The 12288-nt window shown below is 36.8% G+C and overlaps 1 protein-coding gene across 1 annotated transcript; it reads left to right on the plus strand.

Annotated features, from left to right (window-relative positions):
• Window positions 1–386: 386 nt before the first annotated feature.
• On the plus strand, window positions 387–11767 carry FRS2 (fibroblast growth factor receptor substrate 2). Its single transcript, XM_062567717.1, has 6 exons — window positions 387–473; window positions 2931–3022; window positions 4802–4988; window positions 8311–8469; window positions 9354–9517; window positions 10310–11767. Exons 2-6 carry the CDS (start codon window positions 2957–2959, stop codon window positions 11258–11260), a joined length of 1527 nt encoding a protein of 508 aa, XP_062423701.1. The 5' UTR covers window positions 387–473; window positions 2931–2956; the 3' UTR covers window positions 11261–11767.
• The last annotated feature ends 521 nt before the right edge of the window (window positions 11768–12288 follow it).

Genomic DNA, 12288 nt, shown 5'->3' on the forward strand with positions numbered 1-12288 from the left:
TAGCCATACAAGTTGGCATTTGTGTATGTTCAATAGGATAAGTAAGAGGGATTTAAGCAGAGTAAGGTTCAGTATGTGCTAGGGATAACTGAAGTTCTGCATCTGTCACTTCTGTGGGCTAAATTGTTTAAGGAGTGAGTGGAGTCCCCTGCATGACAGGCTGCTCTACAGAAGTGGATGCTAAATTATTTTCTTCCTAGACCAGAAGAACACTACATGCTGAGGAAGCTCTAAGAGATTCGTCTCTGTGTAAGACACCTCTTGAAGGCATGGCCTAGACATAATGTCTCCAGAATAAGAAATAGTATGTCTTTTAGTTTAGTAATTGGAGTTTTAACATAAATTACATTTTTATGTACTTTTTAGTTTTAGATCAAATGATTACTTCTGTGACAAGACAGCATGATACTTTGAAGTATGACAGAAGTCCTGATGCTGCAGCAGAGGCTGGGAATATTAATGGCCAAATCTAGGTGAGTGATTTTTTTTTTAGCGCTACCAGTTCCCTAGCTCTTTCAGATGTGGGGCTTTCTGCTTTCTTTCCTCATAGCCTTGGTTCACATTTCTCCTTTGAAGCAGCTTTACAGTTCTTGATTTTCTGAAGTATTAATATTACAGTGTTTTGGAGATAAAATAACAAGCTCATATCATTCTTTGTCTCTTGAGATGTGGTGGCTAGACTTCATACATTTTTGCATACTGTACCATTTCACTTGCAACTCTAGCAATATTCCAAATTACTATACATTTTTTTTTTTTTAGTGGTCCTTTGAGTTTGAGTCCTACCTCCCTCCAACAGATTTGATTGCTGTTATTTTTATGAGGAACACAAAGAAGTCATGGCAGTATTGCAGTATGCTGCAGTCTAGTTCTATTTCTAGCGTGTCCAAAGGTTTCTGATGGTTTAAGACTTTATTAAGTGCAAGCATCTCTGCTTGAAGTCTATTAGAAGTCTGTTTTGCAACTGTGTGCTGTATGGACCACAGCTTGAAAACCTTTGTTGCAAGTTTATTTTATATTCATTGTTAATCTGAACTGTAGCTATTTTCACACATTGCTCTTTTTAGCAGTGTATTTCCAGAATAAATAGGGTAACATGAATTTGGCTAGCAAGACCAACATCTGAACCTTACTGTAATGAGGCATGATGGAGTGCCAGGGCAGGAAATTAACCATAGAAGATGTTATTAGCTGTATCTCCTTTTTTAAACAAAACAGGCAGAAACATTCAGCAAAAGATGGAGTCATTAAAATAATAACGGATTATATGTGTATAGGACTGTTGAAGGTAGCCTGTAATTGAGAGATTGAGTGCCCCTTTTAAGAAAATCCAGGGCTCTCTTCACCATGCGAAGAACAGTTGTGTGTAGGGTAGCTTTTCTCTACAACAGTAGAAGCAAGCAAACAACCCCCTCAGTTCCATCTTGGGTCAAGAAACAGACTCTGTCAAGTTGATGCATGTTTTCGTGTTACAGTCACTAGTGACATCAGAGAAATGCTATGATTTTTGACTACATGATTTTTGACTACATGCTGCCTCTTTGTTACTAGACTGATCCAAACCACTCTTGTTAGCCTTTCCATTAAGTTCTCCACTTGACCTCTGGCAAGGTTTTGGAGGCCACAGAGAGGGTTATACAGTCTCCAGGGAAGCTGTATCTATTTTGAGTTGCTTTTCTTGTCAAGAAGAGGGAAGAGTTAGCTGCACTTCATCCTTTTCCTTGCACCTTGTTTTTCAGGAGGCTGAAGTGTTGCTTGGATTCTATTGTTACCTGCTAAAGCAAATGCCTGGGTAGAAAGCAAGTCCTGGTTTTCCTAAGGTGGCATCCAATTTTCCCCTTAAGTCAGGAAAAATGAGATGACTACTTTTGTCTTGATTCTTCCTCACTCTTCAGTGTCACTTAGTAGCTCTTCCAAGATTTTGCCTCACTTTTCATTTGCGTAGTGAAAATTTTAGTTCTCTTCAGTATAAAATTTATGTAAATGGATAAGTTTTCTATTTCTGGCTTTCTTATATTTAAGATTGATCTATAGAAGGATGGTAGAAAGAGAAGTGAACTGTGAGTATTTGTTCTATGAAAGTTTTACTGTAGGTATGCAAATCTTTAAACATCAAGAATATCAAATACTTATTTTTGGTTTCCTTAGTTTAGCCATGCTGTTCTATGTTAGTCACATTTTATTGTTTTATAGTAAATGGAATGTACTGTATAACACAATTTAATTCAAAAGGGAACTTAATAGAAATAAAACAAATTCTTTAATAATTGTTTGTGTACATTGCTATATGGGCAGTATTTAAAAGTGGAAGTGCAGAACTTTACTCCACCAGTGCCAGCATGGGGGCTGCCTCCAGGCCTGCACTGCCTCCACCCTCTATTGTAAGCTAGCCCTGGAGCTCTCTAAGCCAAGGCAGCTTGTCAGGATTGCCCTGTGGGTGCTTTGTGTTGTCTGTGCCTAGTAACCTCCTGCAACAGAAGGCTTTTTTGGCAGTCATTGGGGCTGTCTTCCACAGTGTCTAAGCTGGGGAGGGCTCATCTGGCTGGAACTGGAACCCAGGTAGTTGTGTTGTGTAAGGGCCCTGGTTTAGGGGATGAGAATCACATCTGAGAATTGCTTTTTCCTCAAATGTTACCATGGGAATTAAGGTGACAAGTCAATTGTGTTGGTTTGGTAGTAATCTCAAGTTTAATTATTGGTAGGGCTTTCAACAGTTTAGTACAGTCAGTCCTCAGAGCCAAATCTAACTTAAATTTTAATAATTTTTTGGTAAAAATTATGATTCTCCAAATTTTGTCATGAAGAATTGTAGTTTCAAAGAGTAGTTTGTGTTGGACTGTTCATTTGATGATATTTCTTTCTCCCTTTTTTTTTTTTTTTTTTTTTCTTCCTCCAACTAAATGATCACTCTTTTTTGGTTTTGCCTCTAGAGATCACATGGTCTTCTAAAGAAGTCATGGGTAGCTGTTGTAGCTGTCCAGATAAAGAAACTGTCCCAGATAACCATCGAAACAAATTTAAGGTAAGTGACTGTCTTTGTATGCTGTAAATTATTTTGCTGCTTGTTTGCAGAGTAAGTCAGTGATTGAAAAGTGTGCTAGAATTACCTAACAGTTAAAAAGTTGGAAACTTACAGGGGTCTGTATTAAAGGCTTCTCTTGCCCCTTCAAGAATCCTTTCATACCATCAGTGACAGGAGTTCTTTAAACAGTTGCATTTGTTATGACCATTTTGACCTTCAAGGAGGAAAAAAAGCCCTGTATTTCAGGCTAACTCCATTTCAGTTGGTAGGGCCCAATTACGTGTTGTTCCCTCTGATACATTGTGGAACTCACAGGGGAGTCAGAAACGTGATAGAAAAGCCATTGCAGAAGTGTGACAGTGAACCTGGAAGTGGGGTCAACAACAGAAAATTTTGAGGTGCTGATTTTGCCTGAAGATCACTACTGATAACAGCACTTTGAGAACTTTTTTCTTTACTTGGAGGAGTTTTGTGTATGGATGTGCTTCTGTATAGTCTTATCCCTGGAATTTACAGGCTTATGAACACTTATTGATGTACTTAATGTGAAGCTGCTGAAGTTAGTGACTCTAAGTAAACGTATCTTTGCATAGTCACACAAGTCAGATTTGCTTCTGTGCTCCAAACTGTCTCTGTGAATTGGCAAAGAAATGTAATGCTTCCATAGTGAAAAATGATTCATGCCTTGCCTTAGGGGAATGCTCAATTGAGCTTTAAAACCAACCATGGGAATTTCACAAAATATTTAATACTATCAGTATAAAAAGCTTGGATAAAATATTTTTCTGTTGCTTTTTATGCATTTGGCATCACTTCTTGCAACTAGTTCCTATTTTTCTTCTTGTAGAATTTCTCTGTTGTTTGCGTGGGTCTCTGATTTAGCAGCAGGGAGAGAAGATGAAAGAATGTAATTTGTAAAATGAGGAAAATTGGCACAGGCTTCAGTGGCAGATGAAACTATTCCTAATTCTTTTTAATTGACTAGATTTCAAGTTGAAAATGTCTCTTTAAGGAGTAAAATTAATTAATACCATAAGGAAGATTTTTGTTGCCTTCCTTTTGGGTAAGGAAGAAATCCACTAAAAGCAGGATTGTGAGATAAAATATATATGGGGGGAAAAATACATTTTCTGAATTCTATAAAGGATGCAGAAGACCTTCAACTGGTGGAAGAGCAGAAGGGACAGAGTTTAAACTTCATATGCATCATGCATTTTCCATAAAATAACCATGAGGTATTTGGATTATTTGTTGACATTAAAAAGGCAGAAGAAAAATCCAAGGGTCTGGTGAATTCAGCACAGTGCAAGGCTGTTACAGGTATGCGAGGGAAGTTTAATTTTAGAGCCTCGTCTCTTTTTTCATTTGTTTAACCAACTGTAAGTGGGGTTATATGACAAAGCAATAATTTTTAAGAAACAGGTCTCTGAAAGAAAATATTATTTGAGGTATGTCGTCCATGGGGAAATGCTAGAATATGTACATAACACCAATTAAAAATGTATTTATTAAACTTGTGAATACTTTTTACTTTGAATTTCACCTCAGGTTTTGCAATAGTATTTTGTAGTCTTATTCATACTGCTTTTAAATATGTATTACTTTAGTTCTGGGTTGGGAGGAGCAGAGAGAGAAGGTTTGGCAAGTTTTTTAAACTTTTACCCTATGAATTGTAATTCATAGGATAGAGCAGATAGAATGCATCAGTGAAACATTAAGGCTATATTACCAGTGCTCAAAAGAATGCTTATCTAATGCTATTTAACTTTTGTTTTACAGGTTATTAATGTGGATGATGATGGTAATGAACTGGGTTCTGGCATAATGGAACTTACCGATACAGAACTAATTTTATACACCCGTAAAAGGGATTCTGTAAAATGGCACTACCTCTGTCTCCGTCGCTATGGCTACGACTCAAATCTTTTCTCTTTTGAAAGTGGTCGAAGGTGTCAAACTGGACAAGGTATATAGAATTTCTGTATATAAAGCATTTTCAAAAGTTCCCTAATGTTGGAGGACAAATTAAAAAGGCATATTTGCCCCCCCCCCCCTTTTTTTTATAAAGGTTTAAAGGGTGTAAATTCATATGAATGTATTTTCTGGAAAAAAAGTAAGTCCCCATATGAGGGGAAGATGGTACCCTGGTGAGTGGCTGGCAGTAGGAGTAGCGTCCAAGAGCAGATCGGTCTTACAATAAAATGAGGATTTGAATGACTTCCTGTTTCTGCCACTGTAGCTCTGGAGCACTTCATGCTTGTGTAGAATAATACTTCTGGTCAACTTTTGAAGGTGATTTTAACGGGAAAAATCTCCTGGGCTTTCAGGGAAGGGCAGTGGAAGGGACAGTGTAAACTGGAAGTTGGATGTAGCCTCGGTGTGTGGAAGAATCTTCTCAAAAATCTAAGAATAGAGAATTCTTTGAGTTCTAAGAGACTGGAGCACTGATATGACCTGAATATTCCTACCCTGTTATTGTCTTCAGTAACACTTGTGTGTCATCCTTTTCCTAAAACAAATACCATTTTATGTCAGCAACATCATACTTAAATTTTGACGTATTTTGTATGAAATGTTCAGACTCCAGCTGTGCTCCGTTATTTTCTATCCAATGGTAATCTGAAAAAGATGGTCAACTTTCCAGTTCCCAGATCATGGCCAGTCTTGTCCCAGACTGGCTCCTAGTGAAAAGATGTAGTTGTTCTTGATCCCTCTTCACTGCTAACAGTCCGTGAGGAAAGAGCTGGTTGAGGTCTGGGCAAAGTACTCGCTGCCTTGTTTTGCATCTTCCTGTCAAAATGCAGCGGTGCATAGTATGAATTCTTACATGGTGATGCTTTGTGAAATTAAGTTGCATTTTTAGTCCATTAAACATTTTACAATTGATAAATATTGTTATTGATAAAAATACTAGTAAAAATGCATTTTAATTTCACTGTAAAAAATGGAGAGCACGAAAGAACTTGGCCATAAACACACTTGGTTATCTTCATTGTCCAACTGAGATGAGGGTAAACAGTTATTTTACAATACGAGTTTAAAAGGCGTTCTTGGTTCAGCTACTTTGTCAGTAGTGTTCCTCACATTTTAGTGGGATGGCTGCAGTGAAAAATAGAGATCTGTTCAAATGTTACAGTATACTCCATACTTAATTTAATTTTCAGATTTTTTAAAGAGAAAATCACGAACTCTGTTTTAAGGAAAATGTACTTTCATTGTTTTTTTAAGTGTAATTCACATTTCTTTTAGATGTGTAAAATAGATACTAGTGAAAGTCAACTGAAAATATCTTTCTTATAGCCTATTAGCAAGTGTGCAGAAGTTTGCATTGAATCTATTTGCCTTCTCTGCCTACCTCTTTCTTTTTTAATAGAGAAGATTAAGCAGGCTGTGAGCAGTAACCTTTTCCTCCCTCTTGTTTCTTGCTTTCCTTATGTAATATTATGTACTGTGAACATTGAGAAAAGAAAAAGGAAATCTGGCAGAAAACATTGTCCCTGCTGCCAGTTTGCAATGGAGCATTGTTGCTGAGGCCTACACTAATTTTTGTGGCCACAGTTGCAAAACTTCAGTTGATGAGACAGCTGAGCAGTTTTCCATTTTGAGAATATGCTGAGTATCATCCAGCAGCTTTTACTGATTACTTTAGTCAATATTCTTGTTCTTGTTTTGTGTTTTCTCTCAAATTTAATATACGGAGATACCGGAATGCAGTGATGTCGCAATATTGAAATTGTGCTAGGTTTTGAAATCCTTAAGGATATGTTTTGCGAGCACAGAAAACAGGTGATTCAACATAGAGAGCCTGGAGGAGCTGGTATGTTGCCATATTTCCTAAGCCACAGATCATATTGATTTTAATATGAGTGTAATTAAGAAAAAAAAATCAAGATTTTATCAAAATATTTTTGCTTACACTCTCGTTGCTAATTCAGTTAACCTTATATTTTAAGGAATTAGCAATCTGGAAGTACAGCTCTTTCTTAAATGCGTTTATTTTAAGCCAGTTGAATGTCTCAGAAACAAATTGGGAGCTTTTTAAATTTGTAAACCGACATTTTTTTTGCAGGTCATGGTGCAGTTATTTTGTCCATTAAAGTGTAAAAATCCAGTGTGAATTTTGGACACTCAAGAAGATTTAGAGCTAGAGTATTACTACATTCAGCTGGATGATGGGTTGGAGGAAAGGAGTGAAAACTCTACAGCTGCTGGATTGCAAGTGTAAAGCTTCCTCACTGTATCAGCTGAATGTTCATGGCTGGGCACCAGCCCTCTTGCCCACTTGGTGTGTTCCCAACTAGGTCTTTTTTTCTTTTTTCTTTTTTTTTTCCTTTTTTCTTTTTTTTCTTTCTGTTTGAAATTTTGCCATGTGGAGCATTTCTGCTAGTTCTGATCTGTGTTCTGCATCCTTTAAAAAAGAGAAAAAAGTGCTGGCCATTACCGTCTATTAACAAAATTAACTTACAGAAATAGTTATACAGGTAGGTAGTTTTCAGTAAAGAGTATTTAAAGATTGTAATACGCATTTTAAACGAGCACCTGCAGCCACGTTTAACAAGCATGTCAACTTTAACTTAATGCTTTCAATGGAAGAATAACCCAAAGCTGCGACTGGGCTGGTGAGGGTAAGTTGGGGCGCTCCCTGCTGTTCGAAGGCAAAGTGGCACAATACACAAGCGAAATACATGGTATTGCTGCTGACTTTGTGTTCTGTGTCTATCCTTTAGCCTAAAACAACTGGTTTGTTACTGTCTGTTTCACACAGTTTGTCTTACTAGCTGTTCATTTTAATTTTCCTGCAGAAACTAAACTTTTACCCACTGTTTAAATCCTTCTTTCCTGATGTGCAGGTATCTTATTTTTATGGTAATTTAATAGAAATCTGATTTTAAAATACTATCCTGTAGCACCAAAGTTGTTTTGTTTAGTGTTCTTTTTTTAAAGTTTATTTAACAGGGCTCTTCTTTATCAACTCTTAAAAAAAATCTTGCCTTTTTTTTCTTTTACCCTCTCATTTAGCACTCAAATTTAAGGCCTGCTTTATAACTGAATCATTTTTTTTTGTTCCAACCTAACCTCTGGTGCATGGGAAGTTTATTCTTATATCAGCTAAACACTTGAAAGGATCTTGCTGTATTTTTGCGTGTTTTGGTGCAAAAAAAATTAATGTTTTTCCTTCTAAACAGGTATTCATTATGTGGATTCCAGTTCTGTTCTTTAAAAATTAGTTACATTGTGAGGCACTTTTCTTAAAAGAATTTTAATTTTTTTTTCTGGTGTATTTATAGGAATCTTTGCCTTTAAGTGTGCCCGTGCAGAAGAACTATTTAATATGTTGCAAGAGATAATGCAGAATAATAGCATAAATGTGGTAGAAGAACCAGTAATAGAAAGGAATAATCATCAAACTGAGTTGGAAGCTCCAAGAACCCCTCGAACACCTACCAGTAAGTACGATTGTACTGTCAAATGGCATACCTGAATGTAAGGTGGTAGGTACCCTTAAATTAATTAAAAAAAAATATTTAATGCAAATTAAATGCTGTTTCCAGCTGGGAGGTTAACTGACAGTAATGTATTCACTTGAGATACTTTCTGAGGATCCTTTTTTCCAGAATCTGAAATCTTGGGAGCAAAACTGCTGTAGTCAAATTCTTCAACTTTAAAAACTAAGCTTTGGGACCCTAGTTTTTGTATAAGAACACTGCTTAAGGGTATACTTACTCAATTGCTTTATAAAGTATCACCATACTTTTCTTTTAGCATTATTCAGAAATGTTAATGTTAGGCAGTGCCTAACTGGCCTTTTTGTTAGGAAAAAGGTAATGGTCATACTGCATCTAGAGTGGGTTTGGAATCTTTCTTTTGCTAGCTTACATGGATAGATAGAACAAAGTCCTTCAAAATGCTGGGGGATTTCAGGTAATACTGGGGATGTCACTTGATATCTGATGGTTGGAATTTCAGGTCATTGATGACTTCAGAGAAAGAGAAGCTTCAGTAAATGAGTCTCTGTTTTTTAGGGAAACATGTTAATGGTGGAGAAGGAAGTCACATGGGGAGTTTATTGGGAGAACTGTCGTGTGTAATATGTGTAGATTTCAGTGATTGCTTCAGACATGTTTCCCAGTAAATACTGGGATATTCTACTCTGAAGTTTGCTTTTGCCTTTCCTTCCCTTCAGCAAAGTTGAGCCTTGTGACTATTTAATACTGTTTTGTATTTTGATTTCTCTTTTGAAAATTGAGGTTGATGATACAAAGCATCTTACTCATATACAGTCAAATGTTTATATTTTAATATGGTTCTGCTTGTTTTCTAATTGAATCAGCTCCTGGGTTCAATGCACAAAGCCTACCTAACGGCTATCCCAGATATCCGTCTTTTGGAGATGGTTCATCACATCCTTCCAGCAGGCATCCTTCTGTCGGAAGTGCACGCCTCCCCTCTGTCGGCGAAGAATCAACACATCCTTTACTTGTAGCAGAGGAACAAGTGGGTATTTTTCCTTTTGTGTATCCATGTTCAACATCAGTTCAGATTTTTACACTTGTATTTTCATTTGTGGTTTTCAGTATCAGGTGTAGTGTATTTTTTTCCATGTGTAACTACTTCAGAAAAGTATTTGTATTGCCACTTTAAAATTATACAATGTAGGATAATTTGCTGAGGAAGAGTAATTATTTTAGGTTCTTTATATAAAATAAAGATAAGTTATATATAAAATAAATATTTATACTTTTTATTTCAGTAACTATATTTTAATTGCACAAACTGTATTTTACAGTTAAAGATCCTAGTCAAAAAACTGCTTTGCAAATAAGTTTTCTGTTCATAGAATCATAGAATAATTTAGGTTGGAAGGGAATCCTTTGGCAAAGTGGAACCAAACTCAGGTCCAGTTTTGAAGTCAGCAGGCTGCTCAGAGCCTTGTCCAGTCAAGCTTTTGAATACTCCAAGCAGGTAGATTTCACAGTGTCTCTGGGTGTGTGATCCTGTATTTGAGTACTCTTGTGTGTGAAACATTTTTTCCCTAATATGTAGTCAGATTTTTTTCTTGTTTCAACTTGTGTACATTGTCCCTTATCTTTTTGCTGGACAGCTCCAAAAAGGTCTGTCTCTGTCTTTTCTTTAACCATCTATTAAGTAATCAAAACCAGCAATTAAATTGCTCCTTAGCTGCCTTAAAACAAAAAGAAAAAAAAAAAAAGTTAGGAGTAAGAAGGAATGAAATAAAAAAGATAAATGCAACTAGTATTTGAATTTCATTTTTTCCCCCCCTTTTAGGTGCACACTTATGTCAACACTACTGGGGTACAAGAGGAAAGAAAAAATCGATCAAGTGTGCCTGTGCCACTGGAATCAAAACTTTCAAATGCTGAAACAAATAAAGTGAAAGATGATCAGACGTGTACTGATGACAGAGATGCTCAGGTTCTCCTAGAGCCTGAAGGAGTCAAGTTTGTTTTAGGACCAACACCTGTTCAAAGGCAGTTAATGGAAAGAGAGAAACTGGAGCAACTTGGGAGAGACCAAGTTAGTGGCAGCAGCACAAACAACACTGAATGGGACACTGGGTACGACAGTGATGAACGTAGAGAAACGCCGTCTGGTAATAAACTAGTGTATGAAAATATAAGCAGGTTATCAATCCCTAGTGCCTCAGGGATCAGGAGAGGTCGTTTGACATCAACCAGTACCTCAGATACCCAGAACATTAACAACTCTGCTCAAAGGAGAACTGCGTTGTTAAACTATGAGAACTTGCCATCATTGCCTCCTGTTTGGGAAGCCCGCAAGCTGAGTAGAGATGAAGATGAGAGTTTAGGACCAAAGACCCCATCTCTGAATGGCTACCACAATAACCTAGATCCAATGCATAATTATGTCAATACAGAGAATGTAACAGTACCAGCAAGTGCTCATAAAGTAGAATTTACACGACGTCGGGATTGTACCCCAACAGTCTTCAACTTTGACATTAGGCGTCCAAGTTTAGAACACAGGCAGCTCAATTATATACAGGTTGATTTGGAAGGTGGTAGTGACTCCGACAACCCTCAGACTCCGAAAACCCCCACCACTCCACTTCCACAAACTCCAACCAGGCGCACAGAGCTGTATGCTGTGATAGACATTGAACGAACTGCTGCTATGTCAAGCTTGCAAAAAGCACTGCCCCGAGATGACGGTACTTCTAGGAAAACTAGACATAACAGCACTGACCTGCCTATGTGAGCCTGGAAAGCATTAAATCATTTGCACCTTTTGTGAAGTTTATAAAATTGAAGATGCAAGTACTTTGCATTTCTTAACACTAACGCCTTTTATAGACTAATAGAACTTTTTCTGCATACTTCATGTACTTGTCTAAAGGGAATTAATGTAGAGCAAGTATTCATTTAAATAACACTATTTCATTCTCCAGTAGTAGTAATTACTGCATAGCAGCGTCACCACCTTTTACAGTGCCTCTTTAAATTGATTAGAGTCTGAGTGACATGCCAGTTTTGAATTTATAAATATTCTGGTCAGGTGCCTGTAGTCATTAATGGCATTTAGAACACTTTTTAAAGCCTCTTGATATGTGCATTATTAGCAGGTAAACCTAATCTTTCAAGGTACATATCTTTATATTCAGTCTTCATTCAAATGGCTCCTCCAGAATGAAATGTATGAAATTCATTAATTCACTCATTTTGTCTTACACAAGATATTTTGGTTCATCTCATGGGATATAAACACCACACTTTTTATGTCTGTTTTTTTTTTTTTTTTTTTTGGTTTTGTTTTTTTAAGACCACATGGGCAAGAAGGCCTCAAATTCCCAAGTTTTCTCAGCTTGTGTGATATCTGAGAGTTTGTATGAAAGCTTGTTTGATCAGAGCTGTAAATGCATCTGAAACCAGCCTTAAGTCACTTTTGCTAGAAGAGAGTTTCAAGTGGTGTTCAAGTTCCTTGTGAAATCTGACAAAATGTTGATCTCATTAGTCTTTTGTGAAGGAATTCACAGGTTGGCTGTATGAATTAAGGCTCTTTTGTCATTTCTTAGTTTGGTGTGCCTTCTTTTCTCTGCAGTTGTATGTTTCTTTTTACCTGTCCTATAACGTCTTGTTTTAAGCATCAAAATTTTGTACATAGCTTTAATTATTGTTCAGGGTTATTTGTGTGCTTGTCTTATTCTCAGCATTTGACAAAGAAAGACTCTTGAAGGTCAAATGGTTGTCTTTGTCCAGTGTTCTACTTTTTTATGCCTGACGGAAATA

This window comes from Rhea pennata, chromosome 1 (assembly GCF_028389875.1).
Source record: "Rhea pennata isolate bPtePen1 chromosome 1, bPtePen1.pri, whole genome shotgun sequence".
NCBI classification, from domain to species: domain Eukaryota; kingdom Metazoa; phylum Chordata; class Aves; order Rheiformes; family Rheidae; genus Rhea; species Rhea pennata.

Bases quoted from the DNA above. Each gene is read 5' to 3' on its own strand.
- FRS2 (XM_062567717.1), top strand. From the start codon at position 2,957: ATGGGTAGCTGTTGTAGCTGTCCAGATAAAGAAACTGTCCCAGATAAC. The intron at 4,989-8,310 runs GTATATAGAATT...GTGTATTTATAG, and splicing joins AAGGTGTCAAACTGGACAAG to GAATCTTTGCCTTTAAGTGT. The intron at 8,470-9,353 runs GTAAGTACGATT...TAATTGAATCAG, and splicing joins AACCCCTCGAACACCTACCA to CTCCTGGGTTCAATGCACAA.